Source organism: Amia ocellicauda, chromosome 3 (genome assembly GCF_036373705.1).
Source record: "Amia ocellicauda isolate fAmiCal2 chromosome 3, fAmiCal2.hap1, whole genome shotgun sequence".
NCBI classification, from domain to species: Eukaryota; Metazoa; Chordata; class Actinopteri; order Amiiformes; family Amiidae; genus Amia; species Amia ocellicauda.
In genome coordinates, this window is record NC_089852.1 from 52,609,685 (window position 1) to 52,628,144 (window position 18,460).

General features: G+C 37.4%; 1 protein-coding gene across 1 annotated transcript; it reads left to right on the forward strand.

Moving 5' to 3' along the window:
• Positions 1–2,768: 2,768 nt before the first annotated feature.
• LOC136747361 (guanylyl cyclase-activating protein 1) lies at positions 2,769–18,060 on the forward strand. Its single transcript, XM_066700294.1, has 4 exons — positions 2,769–3,124; positions 12,470–12,619; positions 15,888–15,975; positions 17,321–18,060. Exons 1-4 carry the CDS (start codon positions 2,930–2,932, stop codon positions 17,449–17,451), a joined length of 564 nt encoding a protein of 187 aa, XP_066556391.1. The 5' UTR covers positions 2,769–2,929; the 3' UTR covers positions 17,452–18,060.
• The last annotated feature ends 400 nt before the right edge of the window (positions 18,061–18,460 follow it).

Here is an 18,460-nt window from a genome sequence, read left to right on the forward strand (position 1 = left end):
TTCCAGCAGGATAATGCACCATGTCACAAAGGTCCAATCATTTCAAACTGGTTTCTTGAACATGACAATGAGTTCACTGTACTAAACTGGCCCCCACAGTCACCAGATCTCAACCCAATAGAGCATCTTTGGGATGTGGTGGAATGGGAGCTTCGTGCCCTGGATGTGCATCCCACAAATCTCCATCAACTGCAAGATGCTATCCTATCAATATGGGCCAACATTTCTAAAGAATGCTTTCAGCACCTTGTTGAATCAATGCCACGTAGAATTAAGGCAGTTCTGAAGGCGAAAGGGGGTCAAACACAGTATTAGTATGGTGTTCCTAATAATCCTTTAGGTGAGTGTATATATATATATATATATATATATATATATATATATATATATATACTGTACTGTGCAAAAGTTTTAGGCAGGTGGTAAAAAATGCTGTAAAGTAAGAATGCTTTCAAAAATAGACATCTTAATAGATTATATTTATCAATTAACTAAATGCAAAGTGAGTGAACAGAAGAAAAATCTACATCAAATCAATATTTGATGTGTGACCACCCTTTGCCTTCAAAACAGCATCAATTCTTTTAGGTACACTTGCACAAAGTCAGGGATTTGGTAGGTATATAGTCAAGTGTATGATTAAACAATTATACCAAACAGGTGCTGATGATCATCAATTCAATATGTAGGTTGAAACAGAATCATTAACTGAAACAGAAATTGCTTTGTATGAGAAATAAAACTGGGTGAGGAACAGCCAAACTCATCTAACAAGGTGAGGTTGCTGAAGATAGTTTACGGTCAAAAGCCATACACCATGGCAAGACTGAGCACAGCAACATAACACAAGGTAGTTATACTGCATCAGCATGGTCTCTCCCAGGCAGACATTTCAAGGCAGACAGGGGTTTCCAGATGTGCTGTTCAAGCTCTTTTGAAGAAGCGCAAAGAAACAGGCTTCCTTCATACAATTGATCTATAATATAAAAGGTGCATTTTATACATTTCAATGCAACCTAAAAAAAAATATTTACATGTAATTTATGACCATAATTTAGGATTAATTGCAACCCCAATTCTGAAAAAGTTGGGACAGTATGGAAAATGCAAAAAATTAAAAAGTCATTTGAAAATTAAATTCACTAATTCAATGCACTTTTATGCAGACCAGACAGGAGAGAAAGATAACTGAGGCCTCATGTCTGTTCCGTGATGAGTGGAAGTTCGGTTTCTGCCTGACAACTCGTTAGGAAAACCCATATATGGTTAAACCGGAGAAAATGTAAAGCATAGGTAATGTTTAATATAAGGGGGGTTTGTACGATGTATCAAGCCGAAATTGCTGCAGAAAACTGGTTCTTATCAGACTATGTTCCTGTGGGTATCAGGGTTGCACTATGGCATAATACCGCAGCACAGCAAGGCCACGAGACAGTGACCTTGTTTACACAGACACACAGGGAAAGAAATGCATTTCATCACTATGATTACACGATTGCCTCACCTGTTTCACATCACCTTATTATTTCAACTTGTCACATCGCTATTAGTCCTAAATTGCCACTGTCCCAAGTTTTTTGGAACGTGTTGCATGCATCAATTTCAAAATAAACATTTACCTTCAAAAAACAATGCAGTTGATTACGAAAAACATCAATATCAATATTTATATGTTTTTTGTTTAAATACAAGTCAAAGTACATTTACAAATCACTCCTCTTTGTTTTTATTAGCATTTTCCATACTGTCCCAACTTTTTCAGAATTGGGGTTGTAATAAATATGTGAGTGCTGAATGCTATAAAACAAAAATATAATTGCATAAATATTTGATATACTTAGCATGCTTTCCTGTATATTCTCTGAGCTTTACGATTGTTTCTGTCTGATTTTATGTTTCTTAAATGTGATATTGAAATGGAATGTAGAGTCCATCTGATGAAAACTGGGCTTCCACAATTTGCAGTGGGCTATGATAGTTTACCTTTTAGCAGCCCATCACACTATGGTACATAGTAGGGAATTGTCCACCTGAGAGAGTTCAGTTAATTCTGAAAATATATAATTGATAAATAAATATTGTTTAAAGGACAATATTTATTCAATCAGATTAATCACCAATAATACTGTTTCAAATTAAGGTTGTGAACACTTTCAACTGCAACTGTAGATGTATATTGTCCCGCAAGCAGCTCTTTACCTGGCATTCAAGTAGCTTTCAGTTATTATTAGCATTCAAATGAATCAGATTAGAATACAGGTTCGTATTTAATACATGAGTAAGGTATGTCAATGTAAAAAGCCAAAGAGAAAACAATTGTGGGGCATGAATATTACTGATATTTAATTAAACACCCTTGTACTTAGGGAGTTGAAATTTGATTAACCCTACCCCTCATCTCCTCTCCACAACTCAAATCAATGTGTACCAACATACCAGCAATACCAACAATCAGCTCAAAGACTCTATTCAATAAGGTGCTGCTTTCTTCCAAGTGCTCATATGCTTTAGTGGTTGAATGCAGGTGGTGCAGCCTAGGTTACAGTAAAAGCCATTGACCTTGGAGCCACACTGCTTTTTAGTGTTTGCCACGAGACAAAGACTGGGAAGGGGAGAGGGGTGAATGAACTTCTTTGCCTTTACTTTGCCCATTGCATAAAGGAGGAGATGGCAGTGAGCAAGCAGGTGCAGCTTACATAAACACTGTGTTCCATCTACATGTTAAGACCTTTCCATTTATATGGTGGACGCACAGTGATCTCATTAAAAGGCTATTTTGAGGGTGGGGCTGTCTTCTGCAGTGGCCCGGCATAAGAGGTTTACGAATCAGTCACCACTTGCTCAGTTTTGTTCCTGGAGAGGTCCACAGCAGCTCTCAGGAAGGAGCCCAGACAGTTCTTCAGTGAGACATTGAGTCGGAGAGGGAAGAATGGGTGCCTATGGGTCGACCACTGACGACATCATGGCAGTGGACATGCACCACTGGTACAACAAGTTCATGCGGGAGTCTCCCTCGGGCCTCATCACCTTGTATGAACTCAAAGCCATCCTGGGGCTACAGGGAATGAATGAAGAAGCCACAGGATATATCGATCAGGTGTTCCACACGTTTGACATGAATGGGGTAAGAACGATACCTCTGATTAACTTTCAAAGCCCACCAAGTGAGTAGGCTTGGAGACCATTGTATTGCACATACATTGTAACCTGGTATTTTGCATTTATATTAAGGGTGTTGAGACCTTCACATTGCACTTCTATTGCATCAATGCAGTAAAATGTGTCTGTCCAGGATCTTCTCCACCAGGGATGGGGACAGTTTTGAAGTGGCTCAATTCAGTCACACGGAGGGGAATTAGTAGAGCTGTGACATAAAAGGTCTCACTTTGAAGACTACACAGGAGAGTGCTCTGGAATCCATTTGTAAATGCATTTGAATCCTGATACAAATACACACTTATAAACACATTCTAGCACTTTTGCTAAAAACTTTGCAGCAATGACAAGGAGCTAACACTGCCAAACCCCAAATAATGCCTAAACAAAAAATGCCTTGTGACTTATAAACAGATTGTGTGTGCTATATAAAAATGGTGGCTCATATGCAGAGTGGTATATGAATATTGTTGTATAAATTATATTTACCAGTACATGCACCTGCATATGCATGCATGGAGATGCATGGTCCATCCATTCATAATTACTTTAATTATGCCATAGGTGTCACAATTATTTAATTATTAACATGGTAACAGCGCAATGTTGGAAGGTTAACCAAATGACATTTGGAGCCTGGTCTGTGATATCTGTAATTGCTGCATATGCCTAGATTGCAATTAATTGCATTGTGTGAGCTCAGACATGATCCTGGTCTACACTTTGACGCTTTGTTATGCACGAGTGGTTTAGAATGCTGATTCTCATATGCAGGGATACCAACAGGATAGTCTATTACTTTTGTGGACTGCATGAAGAGAAGGTACAAGTCAGTCACATTTAGATTGTTTTGGTATTTATGTATGGTTCATAGTTTTATAGGTAATAAAACATGTAACATTTTGCTATCACAGTTTGAGTTTAGAGAACCTTTCAACACAAATTTCATTAATGTATAATTTGGTTTGGTTGTCTGTGAAATGGAGAAGCTCAGATGAATCAGTCCTCATAAGTCTGCTATGTAGTTTCTCAGTGATCAAGATCCCCTTGATAGCCAGTGCATAGAATGGGACATACTACATGTATCCTTCAATTCAGCTTCTAAAATAAACATTATGCTTATGCAGGAACTATGAAATATGTGTCCAGTTACAAAAAAACAAATTTCTCCTACATTTCCTGTGACATACGCATTTCCAATGAAATACGCAATTGAAGGAAAAAATCAAATATGTTTTATGCAGCTGGTAGTTGACATACAAGAGCATTGGAATAACTAACAGTAAATGTATCATCTGAGCATTGTAATTCTGACCTGATGATATTATTGACAGTGATATCAATAATTACAATTTTTAAAAAGTTTGAAAAACCAGAGGTAGAAAATTTGAATCAAATCAAAATACATGTATGGGGTATTAGCAACCGTTAAAAGGATATGAAAGTATGTTGGTTGGTTTGCTTGACCTCAGAGGCCTTTAAATTGAACATGAATCAGAATAGGATTGAGGGCGTGGGATGTGTCATATAGGCTGAGTATCAGTCACTCGTCCCTTGCTGGAGTATCAGTGAAAAGAATGTTTCGTTTTGTTAAATTTAACAATCATCCCCCATTCTCTCCATCTAAACACTTTTTGGTCAAAGATCCTCTGTAACTGACCTACAGAATCTGATCTGTGTTGTGTTTTCATGCTCGTTAAACGTAACAAAACTATTAAAAACACATGTACATCTGGTGAAACCTGCACCGCTAGCATTTAAGCATCCTGAAATGTTGATGATAATTGAAGATTTTTTAAATACCGATCATTCTATGTCCAGGATGACATTTGTAAACAAGAGGTTGACATTTTGGGAGCACTGCTCTGTGCATGGTTTCCCATATGTGATTTAAAATGCAAAATAAAATATGAAGACACGAGTGGGAATGATTTGTTCCACATTCTGCTAGCAATTGACTTACAGTATACTGAGTTAACTATAGAAAGTCAAGGGCCACTGCTAAAAGTTTCTCAATATATACATGCCTTTATATATATATATATATATATATATATATATATATATATATATATATATAAAAACAGACCAAAACAAACATTCAAATTATTTTATTTTAGGTAGACTGGAAGCTATTTTTTCAGCTTCTATTGTTAAAGAAACTATATGACTTCCTAGACACCAGGTAATTTTGAAAGTTTTTAAAGGTTTCAATTAAATTCAAATAAACAAACTTGTATATTAAGCATAGCACCTTTACCAAGATTAATAGTTATTCCTAATTACTGTGTGACAAACTGGTCACAGTGAATAGCATCAGTTGCTGCTCCATGTTACTGAAGTGACTTGGAAAGTACTGGAAAATTTGCTTTTATATGTGATTTATTAATAATTAACAGAAGATAAAAAGTGTCTTTCCCATATTCAAAACTGGAAACAATAAATTAAAAACAAATGAATAGTTAGAAATGCAAATATGTAATAAGCTTTTATTTGCTATGTTTGTGGGCAGACTAATTAACAACAATATAACATTTAGCAAGGGTTAATGTTTGACAGCAACGTGCACAGGACATGAAGAGGGCAGGGGCTCGGGAGGGTGCTGACGGAGTGCCGATGGAAAAGGAAATTATGTATCTTCGGCAAGTATTAATACAGGGTCTGGGGAGGGGCCTGAGTTATATGTTATACTGTATTATTGCACTTTGTTATTGCTCTTATATTTTGTAAGTCTCCCTGGATAAGGACGTCTGCTAATAAATAAATAATAATAATAATGTTACACAACTGCAAAAGACTCAAGACGGCTAATTCTCTATTCACACAAATATACGAAAACACATAAGATCAAAGATAAGCAGATTGATCATTGGAAACACACAGACCATTAGTAGCTTACAAAAGTTTTACAAACTGTCATCCAGAAACACATTGACTTTTAACATAGTGTACTGTATATACAAGTATAAAGTACTATAACACCTCTTGGAATCGGCTCTTGGAAGTAACAGCAGTCTGTATCAGCTGACAGGTTGCTGAAAATGTAGCTTGGTAGCTTGAAGGTTGTTATTTTCCAGGACCTTCCTCAGTATCAACACTGATTTTATGTTTTCAGTTTACAGATTTTGTTTCAGTTTGTAAACTAAGATTGAAGCAAATTATAAGGATAAGCTGGGCTATTCAAAACAATCCAGCAAAAATGTACCACCATATTTGCTACAATTTGCTAGTGATAAAATTATTTTTAAATTTACATTAACACAATAGACAACAGTGATATCTTATTGCCATGGACACAATAGACAATATAGACCAATTCTCCACTCGCCTTACCCCCAAAAGTGCTTCAATATGGACACATCCCTGAGCATTTGTTCAGTGCAAGAGGGAATGTATTAGTGAACAAAATAGGGTCCCCTTAATATAAAAAATAAAGAAAGAAAATGCCTGATTAGACAGAATGGGTACACAACCCCCAACATCACTGGAATGCATCTTTAACATTGTACATTAAGAAGCCACTATTTATTAATGTCTGAACTATAAGTTATAAGTGTAACATTCAATTCCTGGACCCTTATGTAACATTATACAGTGGGGGAAAAAAGTATTTGATCCCCTGCTGATTTTGTACGTTTGCCCACTGACAAAGAAATGATCAGTCTATAATTTTAATGGTAGGTGTATTTTAACAGTGAGAGACAGAATAACAGCAAAAAAATCCAGAAAAACGCATTTCAAAAAAGTTATACATTGATTTGCATGTTAATGAGGGAAATAAGTATTTGACCCCTTCGACTTAGTACTTGGTGGCAAAACCCTTGTTGGCAATCACAGAGGTCAGATGTTTCTTGTAGTTGGCCACCAGGTTTGCGCACATCTCAGGAGGGATTTTGTCCCACTCCTCTTTGCAGATCCTCTCCAAGTCATTAAGGTTTCGAGGCTGACGTTTGGCAATTCGAACCTTCAGCTCCCTCCACAGATTTTCTATGGGATTAACGTCTGGAGACTGGCTAGGCCACTCCAGGACCTTAATGTGCTTCTTCTTGAGCCACTCCTTTGTTGCCTTGGCTGTGTGTTTTGGGTCATTATCATGCTGGAATACCCATCCACGACCCATTTTCAATGCCCTGGCTGAGGGAAGGAGGTTCTCACCCAAGATTTGATGGTACATGGCCCCATCCATCGTCCCTTTGATGCGGTGCAGTTGTCCTGTCCCCTTAGCAGAAAAACACCCCCAAAGCATAATGTTTCCACCTCCATGTTTGACGGTGGGGATGGTGTTCTTGGGGTCATAGGCAGCATTCCTCCTCCTCCAAACACGGCGAGTTGAGTAGATGCCAAAGAGCTCGATTTTGGTCTCATCTGACCACAACACTTTCACCCAGTTCTCCTCTGAATCATTCAGATGTTCACTGGCAAACTTCAGACGGGCCTGTACATGTGCTTTCTTGAGCAGGGGGACCTTGTGGGCGCTGCAGGATTTTAGTCCTTCACGGCGTAGTGTGTTACCAATTGTTTTCTTGGTGACTATGGTCCCAGCTGCCTTGAGATCATTAACAAGATCCTCCCATGTAGTTCCGGGCTGATTCCTCACCGTTCTCATGATCTTTGAAACTCCACGAGGTGAGATCTTGCATGGAGCCCCAAACCGAGGGAGACTGACATTTATTTTGTGTTTCTTCCATTTGCGAATAATCACACCAACTTTTGTCACCTTCTCACCAAGCTGCTTGGCGATGGTCTTGTAGCCCATTCCAACCTTGTGTAGGTCTACAATCTTGTCCCTGACATCCTTGGACAGCTCTTTGGTCTTGGTCATGATGGAGAGTTTGGAATCTGATTGATTGATTGCTTCTGTGGACAGGTGTCTTTTATACAGGTAACGAGCTGAGATTAGGAGCACTCCTTTTAAGAGAGTGCTCCTAATCTCAGCTCGTTACCTGTATAAAAGACACCTGGGAGCAAGAAATCTTGCTGATTGATAGGGGATCAAATACTTATTTCCCTCATTAACATGCAAATCAATTTATAACTTTTTTGAAATGCGTTTGTCTGGATTTTTTTGCTGTTATTCTGTCTCTCACTGTTAAAATACACCTACCATTAAAATTATAGACTGATAATTTCTTTGTCAGTGGGCAAACGTACAAAATCAGCAGGGGATCAAATACTTTTTTCCCTCACTGTATATAGTGCAAATATATAAAAATAGGTCAAATTAAAAACAACACTTATTTGCACTTATTAAAAGGGTGCTAAAATGCTTTTACCAAGAGAAAAACAACAACAAAACACAAACACGAGCTAAAACATAATTTATTGCAGCTCAGCGCTGGAAAAAGGAAGAGCAGGCAAATCCCGAACATTTTTAGATCATTAAAATACAAAGTACATTTCTGAAATACTGACAAAGACTGGATGAATACTTTCTGTATTTCACCACAAGAGAGCGCTGTTTCACTGTCACTAACCAGAGGAGAAACAATGAAAAATATACAAGTTAATTACAGTGAAAGTTTTAATTCATTGAGTTCTGCCCACAGAATATATAAAGAAAGAGAGAGAGAGAGATTATGCTTGGATGCCTGCCTAATCTTTGGTATATTCTTTAGCTCTCTCGGACTCTGGTGAGAAATTAGTTATTTATTGGTAATTCACTCACCTAAAGGATTGTTAGGAACACCTGTTCAATTTCTCATTAATGCAATTATCTAACCAACCAATCACATGGCAGTTGCTTCAATGCATTTAGGGGTGTGGTCCTGGTCAAGACAATCTCCTGAACTCCAAACTGAATGTCTGAATGGGAAAGAAAGGTGATTTAAGCAATTTTGAGCGTGGCATGGTTGTTGGTGCCAGACGGGCCGCTCTGAGTATTTCACAATCTGCTCAGTTACTGGGATTTTCACGCACAACCATTTCTAGGGTTTACAAAGAATGGTGTGAAAAGGGAAAAACATCCAGTATGCGGCAGTCCTGTGGGCAAAAATGCCTTGTTGATGCTAGAGGTCAGAGGAGAATGGGCCGACTGATTCAAGCTGATAGAAGAGCAACTTTGACTGAAATAACCACTCGTTACAACCGAGGTATGCAGCAAAGCATTTGTGAAGCCACAACACGTACAACCTTGAGGCGGATGGGCTACAACAGCAGAAGACCCCACCGGGTACCACTCATCTCCACTACAAATAGGAAAAAGAGGCTACAATTTGCACAAGCTCACCAAAATTGGACAGTTGAAGACTGGAAAAATGTTGCCTGGTCTGATGAGTCTCGATTTCTGTTGAGACATTCAGATGGTAGAGTCAGAATTTGGCGTAAACAGAATGAGAACATGGATCCATCATGCCTTGTTACCACTGTGCAGGCTAGTGGTGGTGGTGTAATGGTGTGGGGGATGTTTTCTTGGCACACATTAGGCCCCTTAGTGCCAACTGGGCATCGTTTAAATGCCACGGCCTACCTGAGCATTGTTTCTGACCATGTCCATCCCTTTATGACCACCATGTACCCATCCTCTGATGGCTACTTCCAGCATGTCACAAAGGTCGAATCATTTCAAATTGGTTTCTTGAACATGACAATGAGTTCACTGTACTAAACTGGCCCCCACAGTCACCAGATCTCAACCCAATAGAGCATCTTTGGGATGTGGTGGAACGGGAGCTTCGTGCCCTGGATGTGCATCCCACAAATCTCCATCAACTGCAAGATGCTATCCTATCAATATGGGCCAACATTTCTAAAGAATGCTTTCAGCACCTTGTTGAATCAATGCCACGTAGAATTAAGGCAGTTCTGAAGGCGAAAGGGGGTCAAACACAGTATTAGTATGGTGTTCCTAATAATCCTTTAGGTGAGTGTATATCTTATTCATAAAAATAAAATAAAAAAAATGTATGCTTAACCAAATCGCAGGAATACACAAGGGTAGCCAAATAGCTTGCAGTATCTAGAGGTCAACCGATTAGCATTAAAGTACTGTCTTCTGAGGAGGGAAAGTACGGTCTTAAAAGTAAAGCTTACCAGCAAAGCCAGATTAACAGTCAAGAAAAGGCTAAATGTGTGCCAGAGAGGATAGCAAAGGATTGGAGAGTTAGCACCGCAGTAACGGAGAAAACTGTGGTCAGAAAATAGGGTGTTCTGAAGTAATTGTAGCAGATGGCTACAAGAGGAAAATATTGCCAATGACAGGAAGGGGAAAATGGGTAATGCTGATCTGATACAAGGGAGAAAGCAACTGAGGGATAAGGATCATTTCATGATCTTCTGCAGTGGTCTCCAACCCTGGTCCTGGGTAGCCCCAGTCCAGTTAGTGTGAGAAGTCACCTCTAAATCATCAATTTCCAGAGACTGGAAACACATGTTAATTTTTTATAATGTATTATTATTATCTATTCAGGTTAAGCCACTTGTTCATTTAAGGGAAAGGTGGTCCTTGAGGGTCTAAAGGGAATGCAGGTGTTTGTTTAAAACAATCTCTAAAGCACCAATGTTACCAAAAGACTACCTGCTTAATGTTGTCATGTCCTTGTAAAATCTATAATTTAAGGGTAATGGATTCATCTCTCCAGAACCAAGCTAGGAGACCCCTGAAGTATTGGTTTTATGTATTGGGTTGGTTTATACATTTTGAAAAGAGAAAATGTTGAGTAGGATAATGGGAGACAATTCAAACCACTGGAGCTAAATCAAACTAGCCAAGCTATTTTCTGAACTCTTCTCTGGAGCAGTTATGTAAAGGATGCAGCAGAGTGAAAGAAATGCTCTGTTTGCCCAAAGTTAAGATGTGTTTGGTCAGGTTTCCACACAAACACGGAGGGACGTATAGTCTCACACTTCATAGTGTCAGTTAATAAAGCAATGGCAGTGGATGGTAAGGGCTTTCCAGGGTTAAAATTCAGCCCACTTCATTATTGTCATGTAAGTCTTGACCTTATAGAGGTAGTACTATAGTTAATACCTTGGTGTGTCTGAGGAGGTGAGGCTGTGAACATGTAGAGACACACTCAATATTACCTCCTCTATAATTTCATCTATGTGAAGAAAATCTCAGTACTTTTTACTATTCAGCCTTTGTTCCTACGTATTATGGGAATAAAGGTTATATAAAGAGTACAGGTTCTGCAGAAATATTTTTGTAAATTACTGTAGAAAAAACAAGCAAAACACAACTACAGTCAATGTACCTACATCTACTGTTCTTGGCCAATTTTCAGACAACACACTAATTTGCCATTGTTTTGTAAACTGTTGTATGTATATTCATAATATGCATTAGAGTGTTGCATATTAACAATGTTTTTTTCTGTTTGTTTTTTGTTTTTCTGGGAAATTCCTCAGTGTAAAATGCATAGTTTCCACAGAAATATTATTGTAAACTACTATAATTTTTCCCCCTAGTTAGTGCAATAAGAGTTAAGTTTATGGATACTGCAGAAGTCTCCTGGAGAGCTACAGTTTTTAGATGTTCTTTCTATCCAAACCCTCAATGGCTTAATTGAATCAATATGTTTCTAAACTAGCGTGGATAAAGGTGAGTTTAAGACAGTGAAAACACCTACAAAAGCAGAAGGATTTGGGCACTCCAGAACTAGGGTTGGAAAATATTACCCTAGACAAAGAAGGAAAGTTTTTAATATATATTTTTTTAACTAAGATAAGCAACACTAACTGTATTGCCAAATTCACCAGAACATTTAATTCAATTTATATAAATGCCCAATTTAGAAAAGCTCTCTAGTTTTATTTGAGATTTTGTGCAGGTTTATTTTGCTACTCACTCAGAGGGCTGGTTTCAGAGACCCAGATTAGCACAAGTCTTGGACGATCCAATGATATTTAGGTAGAGTAGTTCAAGACTAGTGCTAATCCAGGTCAGAGAGTTTCATTTAAACATGATGAGACTATATGATATGATTCCAGGAAGCTACAATTGCTCATATAAGTGAAAGTATGGAAATAAACAAGCATATAAATAGCTCTAAAAGGATGAATTTAAGTAGTACTGTTTGTTTATTTATTTCATTTTGCTGACATTGATATGAAGTTATATTTATCTAATCTAATCTAATTTAATCTTATGATACCTTCAATTGTTGTTGGCCAATTTCCGTTTTATTGGGAAAAATGTAGGTGTTGTGAAATGAACAATACTTACTGATTGGTAGAAATAATCTGCTTTTCAGAAGCTCATGTGAGCTTTTCCCACATTTTTGTTTCCGATACCATCATTCAGTTTATATAAATCAGATCTGAAGTTCACTTTTCTGACAGCAGTGTTTTGTTTTTGAATTTCTTTGTCTTTCAGGATGGTTTTATAGACTTTGTGGAATACATTGCAGCCCTCAGTTTAGTATTAAAAGGAGAAATCAACCAGAAACTCAAGTGGTATTTCAAGCTCTATGATGCTGACGGAAATGGAAAAATTGACCGGGAAGAACTTCAAACCATATTTAAGGTAAGATTATTATTTTACATTGATTTATTAAATGTGAGAGAAAGGACAGGATTTAAATATTTATCAAAATAAATATTTCAATACATCTACCCACCCAGACTTAAGACCCTTAAGACTCAAGGAGCCAGTAGGCCTATGAGACACAATTGCAATAGTTAGAGAAAAGATGGAAATAACATGCTAAAAATAACTTCTGAAACATTTTCTCAGCTCTTGAGTAATTTCCTTCAAATTACAGTTGTTGGACTATAGCTTGTAAACATTTAAGTACTGGTTAAACATTAAATATTAGTAATAATAATATTACTATTAATCAAAGTACAAAATTGATAAAGCAGATCTATCAAATAGTAGAATCAGTGTCATAATAGTAATTGTATCTTAACTTGATATATCATTGATGCACATAACAGATGGAATTTTGTTAATTTTGTTTTATTCATAAAATATACTTGTGGATATAGGGAGTTTCAATATCTACAGTGTTTTCCACTTTTTTAAAATGGGTTTTGAAGGCAAGGAAATGAAATGCCATGATACTGTGTGAATTCATATACAGTTAAGTCCATACATATTTGAACAGTGACACAATTGTCTTCATTTTGACTTTGTATGCCACCACAATGAATTTGAAAGGAAACAATCAAGATGTGCTTTAAGTGTAGACTTTCATCTTTAATTTGAGGGTAGTTACATCCAAATTGGGTGAACAGTGTAGGAATTTACACCCATTTTTATAAGTCGTCCACCAATTTTAGGGGCTAAAAAGTATTTGGACAAACTAACATAATTATCATGAATTAAATTGTTAGTTTCAATATTTGGTTGCAAATCGTTTGCAGTCAATGACTGCCTGAAGTCTGGAACCCATAGACATCACCAGATGCTGGGTTTCTTCCCTGGTGATGCTCTGCCAGGCCTGGACTGCAGCTGTCTTTAGTTCCTGCTTGTTCTTGGGGCATTTTGCCTTCAGTTTTGCCTTCAGCAAGTGAATTGGATTCAGGACAGGTGATTGAATTGGCCATTGCAGAACATTCCACTTCTTCACCTTAAAAAAGTCTTGGGTTGCTTTCGCAGTATGCTTCAGGTCATTGTCCATCTGCATGAGTTTTGAAGCAATTGGCTGAATCTGAGCAGATAATATAGCCCTAAACACTTCAGAATTCATCCTGCTGCTTTTGTCAGCAGTCACATCATCAATAAATACAAGGGAACCAGTACCCTTGGCAGCCATACATGCCCATGCCATAACATGCTTCACAGATGAAGTGGTATGCTTCGGATCATGAGCAGTTCCTTCCCTTCTCCATACTCTTCTCTTCCCATCATTTTTACAAGTTGATCTTTGTCTCATCTGTCCATAGGATGTTGTTTCAGAACTGTACAGGGTTCTTTAGATGTTTTTGGCAAACTCTAATCTGGTCTACCTGTTTTTGGGGCTTACCAATGGTTTACATCTTTGTGGTAAACCCTCTGTATTTACTCTGGTGAAGTCTTCTATTGATCATTGACTTTGACACAGATACACCTACCTCCTGGAGGGTATTCTTGATCTGGCCAACTGTTGTGAAGGGGTTTTTCTTCATCAGGGAAAGAATTCTTCTGTCATCCACCACAGTTCGTGGTCCGTGGTCTTCCGGGCCTTTTGGTGTTCCTGAGCTCACCAGTGCATTCTTTGTTTTTAAGAATGTACCAAACAGTTGATTGATTTGGGAACATATAATGTTTTTGCTATCTCTCTGATTGGTTTGTTTTGATTTCTCAGCGATGGCTTGCTTCACTCGCAGTGGCAGCTCTTTGGACTTCATATTGAGGGTTAACAGCAACAAATTCCTAATGCAAATGCCTCACTTGAAATCAAATCTAGACCTTTTATCTGCTTACCTGTAATTGAACTAATAACACACACCTGGCCATGTAACAGCTGAGACAGCTGAGCAGCCAACTGTCCAATTACTTTTGAGGCCCTAAAATTGGGGGGACCACATATAAAAATGGATGTAATTCCTACACTGTTCACCCAAGTTCAAATCCATTGTGTTGGCATACAGAGCCAAAATTATAACAATTGTATGGACCTAACTATATGTATGACATGTACTGCTCTTAAAAAGGTTGGCTTAACATTATAATGATTAGAAGGCCTTCTGAAAAATAACTTATTTTCCTTTACTAAGTTACTAAGTCAGGATAGGTTGCACCAGTTCTTTAAGAGTTCATACAGGGTCTGATTAGAAGTTTAATTGGTTTGTTGTTAGATGCAAGCAAATTTTAACCAGCTTTCAAGTTTGATTTGACCATCTGAGTACTTTAAAATTGAATTGAATTGAATTGGCAATGCAAAACATCTACTATATCTCGCCTGCTTCTTTCTTATCTGGTCTTGATTTGATTATTTGAATCTCCTGATGTTGAAACATCTTGGACTTCAGTAACTGAACTTATATACTGCTATACAGCCATACCACTTAGATCACAAAAATAATTCACCAGTTATGCTGTGGATAAACTTCAAACTCAAAAAGGTCAATTTCATAATGCACATTGCCTTTCAAACATTTTTAGCAGGAATGTTTACCACAAATGTCATTAAACTTCCTCTGAACATCACATATCAATTCACAGTTACATTGACAGTCAACAGAACTCCAAATAAAGCACTGAAGTTGTGAATAATAAAGCATTTGAATTAAGTCTGAAATGAATTTGCCTGGATAATCTGAAGGTAATCTGATTAATGCTTGCATTGCCCAATTATGGACTTTACTGTAACCTTATAGATTAGGTTGATTATTCCTGCTTTGGCCCAGCATGTCTTATCAGAGATAAGCTGTTAAGAGGCTTCAGTGCAGAGCAGTTTAATTTAAATATTTACTGGCTTCCTGATTTTGAAATTGTTACTTATTTGGTAGTGCCTCTATATACTTGTGATGATGCAGGGGATGAAAGATGTGTTTTTAATATTTAATATTTACTGAGATTGAGTGATAACTGTATATAATGCATTTCTCAGCTACTCAAAACTTGTGGCTGCTGCTTGTGGCTAGAAACAGTTGTCTTGGGCTGTTGAATATGTGTAACCTCAGTCACATCACATGGTACCAACATTCAAGCCACTGAAAGCCTAAAGCTTTACCGAAACCTTTACTCACTATTAGAATAGCATGCTGTGCTGCCAGAAATATGATTTACCTATTTCTTTATTTCTTTATTTAAAGTGTCTTTAATTGGCCAATTGATAATTGTTTTGTTTTGTTTTGTGTTTCAGGCAGTACAAGACATCAATCGACATTATGACATGGCCCCCGAGGAAATCACAAACATGATATTTGATAAAATAGATGTGAATGGAGATGGTAAGGAAATTACATGGGAAATATTCAAGCTCAAAAATCGAAATATGAATTATGGCCACACTTAGGTGCATGAGTCAAAACTCATTCTGGGACACTTGGCATTCTGGGATTTCTGGGAGGCTGAAAACTTTTCATACCTTACTGAAATGTTTTTGCAATATCTAACAGATAGTATTACATAGGGTGACCAGATTTGTAAGTGAGTCTAAACAAGGGCAAGCTTAAAACTATGGCAAGCCAATTTATCATTTAGAGATATCTTTAAATCATTTAAAGACATCTTCAAATATTTCAAGATATCTTTAAATGCTTTACAGATATCTGCAAATAATTTAGAGACATCTGCAAATCATTTAAATATATCTTATTTAAAAGCACATTTAGAGATATCTTTAAACGATTGCAGATATCTTTTCATTAATTAGATATGTTTTAATTTTTAAGAGATATATTTAAATAATTTAGAGATATCTGCAAATGATTTAGATATATATGCAAATCATGTAAAGATATCTGCCACTACTTTCTGTTCATTTATAGATATCTCTATATAATTTTGAGATTGACTTCCTATATGTAGCCCATGATTATCACTTCCTGTTCACTAGCTTATCAATTTCTATGTAACTGAATGAGGAAACAGGAAGTGATAATCTCAGCCAACATACAGGAAGTCATTTAAAGATATCTTGAAATGATTTGCAGATATCTTTAAATGAACAGGAAGTCATTTGCAGAAATCTCTAAAATGGTTTAAAGATATCTGAAATTTTATTCAAGATATCCTGAAATGCATATTCAGGATATCTCTAAATTATAATTTGACTTGCCATAATAAACCGAGACATTCAAATGATTTTGAGAGAAGCGTTGGGGCACCGAACATTTAATTTAAATTCAGGACATATGGTCACCCTAGTCTTTCATGTTTGCATATATTTATACCAAAATAAAATTAATGTATTTTGTCATGGCACTGTATTGCAGTCAGATGCAGTCCTTTCTCCAGCAGGATTTTCGAGATCTTTTCAAACACTGGAACACTGACTGCTCCAAACAATTGAACCTGTGTGGCACTTTCTGACCATACATTAATAAGTGCTCTAATAATAGCTCTGAGTCATTTGTGCACAGCTTTACTAATAGAAAGTGAACACCGCCTGGCTGAGCAGGTAGTTAAAGGGTTTTAAATAGGCCTACTTACTTTATAAGCACCTTATATTTGAAATGGCAATATCTTATTAGATTGTTGCATTACATTTTACTTTATAATGCTGTCAACTTTTAGCAGTTTTGTAAAGCTTAAACTTTTCTTTTCATCCTTTTTTTTCGTCCCTTGCTTCAGGGGAGTTGACGTTAGAGGAGTTCATTGCTGGTGCTCGACAGCATCCCATTATAATGGATACAATTACAAAAACTCTCGACCTGTCCCATGTCCTCAAGGTCATTGTAAAAGGGAGGCGGAATAGCATCTGACTGACACTCGGCACAGATACTGCACACTGAGCGATGCGTTGGATTGGGAAAGATGAACACAGCTCTGAAAATGACCAGGTGAATTTCAACTTATGAGCCTGCCCTTGAGATAAAACCTCTCCTAACTGCAGACTGGATTGCACTTATATACACTACATGCCGAAGCCCTCTGTGTTATTATCAATAAACAAAAGACAGTATTTCGGGGGAGGGGAACGACAAAGTAGGGAAGTGAAGAATACAACTTGGAATCCCACCGTGCCAGTGACTACATATATAAGAGCAATGTGCTTTTGCCCCTTGTCAACATTAATCACCAGTTACAGAGATGCTGCGATCTTGGCAGTGGGTTCCACTTATGCAGGTTAAATGACCTAAAAATAGCACTGGATTAGTCGAGAAAAGCCAGAAGCAGCTTTCATTTAGAAATTTAAATGTGCTCCTGATGACCTCAATACGTCTTACGCAACCAAGTCAAATATATATATACATATATAGAGAGAGAAACAGATATATATATATACAGTGAGGGAAAAAAGTATTTGATCCCCTGCTGATTTTGTACGTTTGCCCACTGACAAAGAAATGATCAGTCTATAATTTTAATGGTAGGTGTATTTTAACAGTGAGAGACAGAATAACAACAAAAAAAATCAGAAAAACGCATTTCAGAAAAGTTATAAATTGATTTGCATGTTAATGAGGGAAATAAGTATTTGACCCCTTCGACTTAGTACTTGGTGGCAAAACCCTTGTTGGCAATCACAGAGGTCAGACGTTTCTTGTAGTTGGCCACCAGGTTTGCACACATCTCAGGAGGGATTTTGTCCCACTCCTCTTTGCAGATCCTCTCCAAGTCATTAAGGTTTCGAGGCTGACGTTTGGCAACTCGAACCTTCAGCTCTCTCCACAGATTTTCTATGGGATTAAGGTCTGGAGACTGGCTAGGCCACTCCAGGACCTTAATGTGCTTCTTCTTGAGCCACTCCTTTGTTGCCTTGGCTGTGTG

Coding starts and splice junctions, on each gene's coding strand:
- LOC136747361 (XM_066700294.1), top strand. CDS start 2,930: ATGGGTGCCTATGGGTCGACCACTGACGACATCATGGCAGTGGACATG. Junction 3,125..12,469: donor ACACGTTTGACATGAATGGG/GTAAGAACGATA, acceptor TTTGTCTTTCAG/GATGGTTTTATAGACTTTGT. Junction 12,620..15,887: donor AACTTCAAACCATATTTAAG/GTAAGATTATTA, acceptor TTTGTGTTTCAG/GCAGTACAAGACATCAATCG.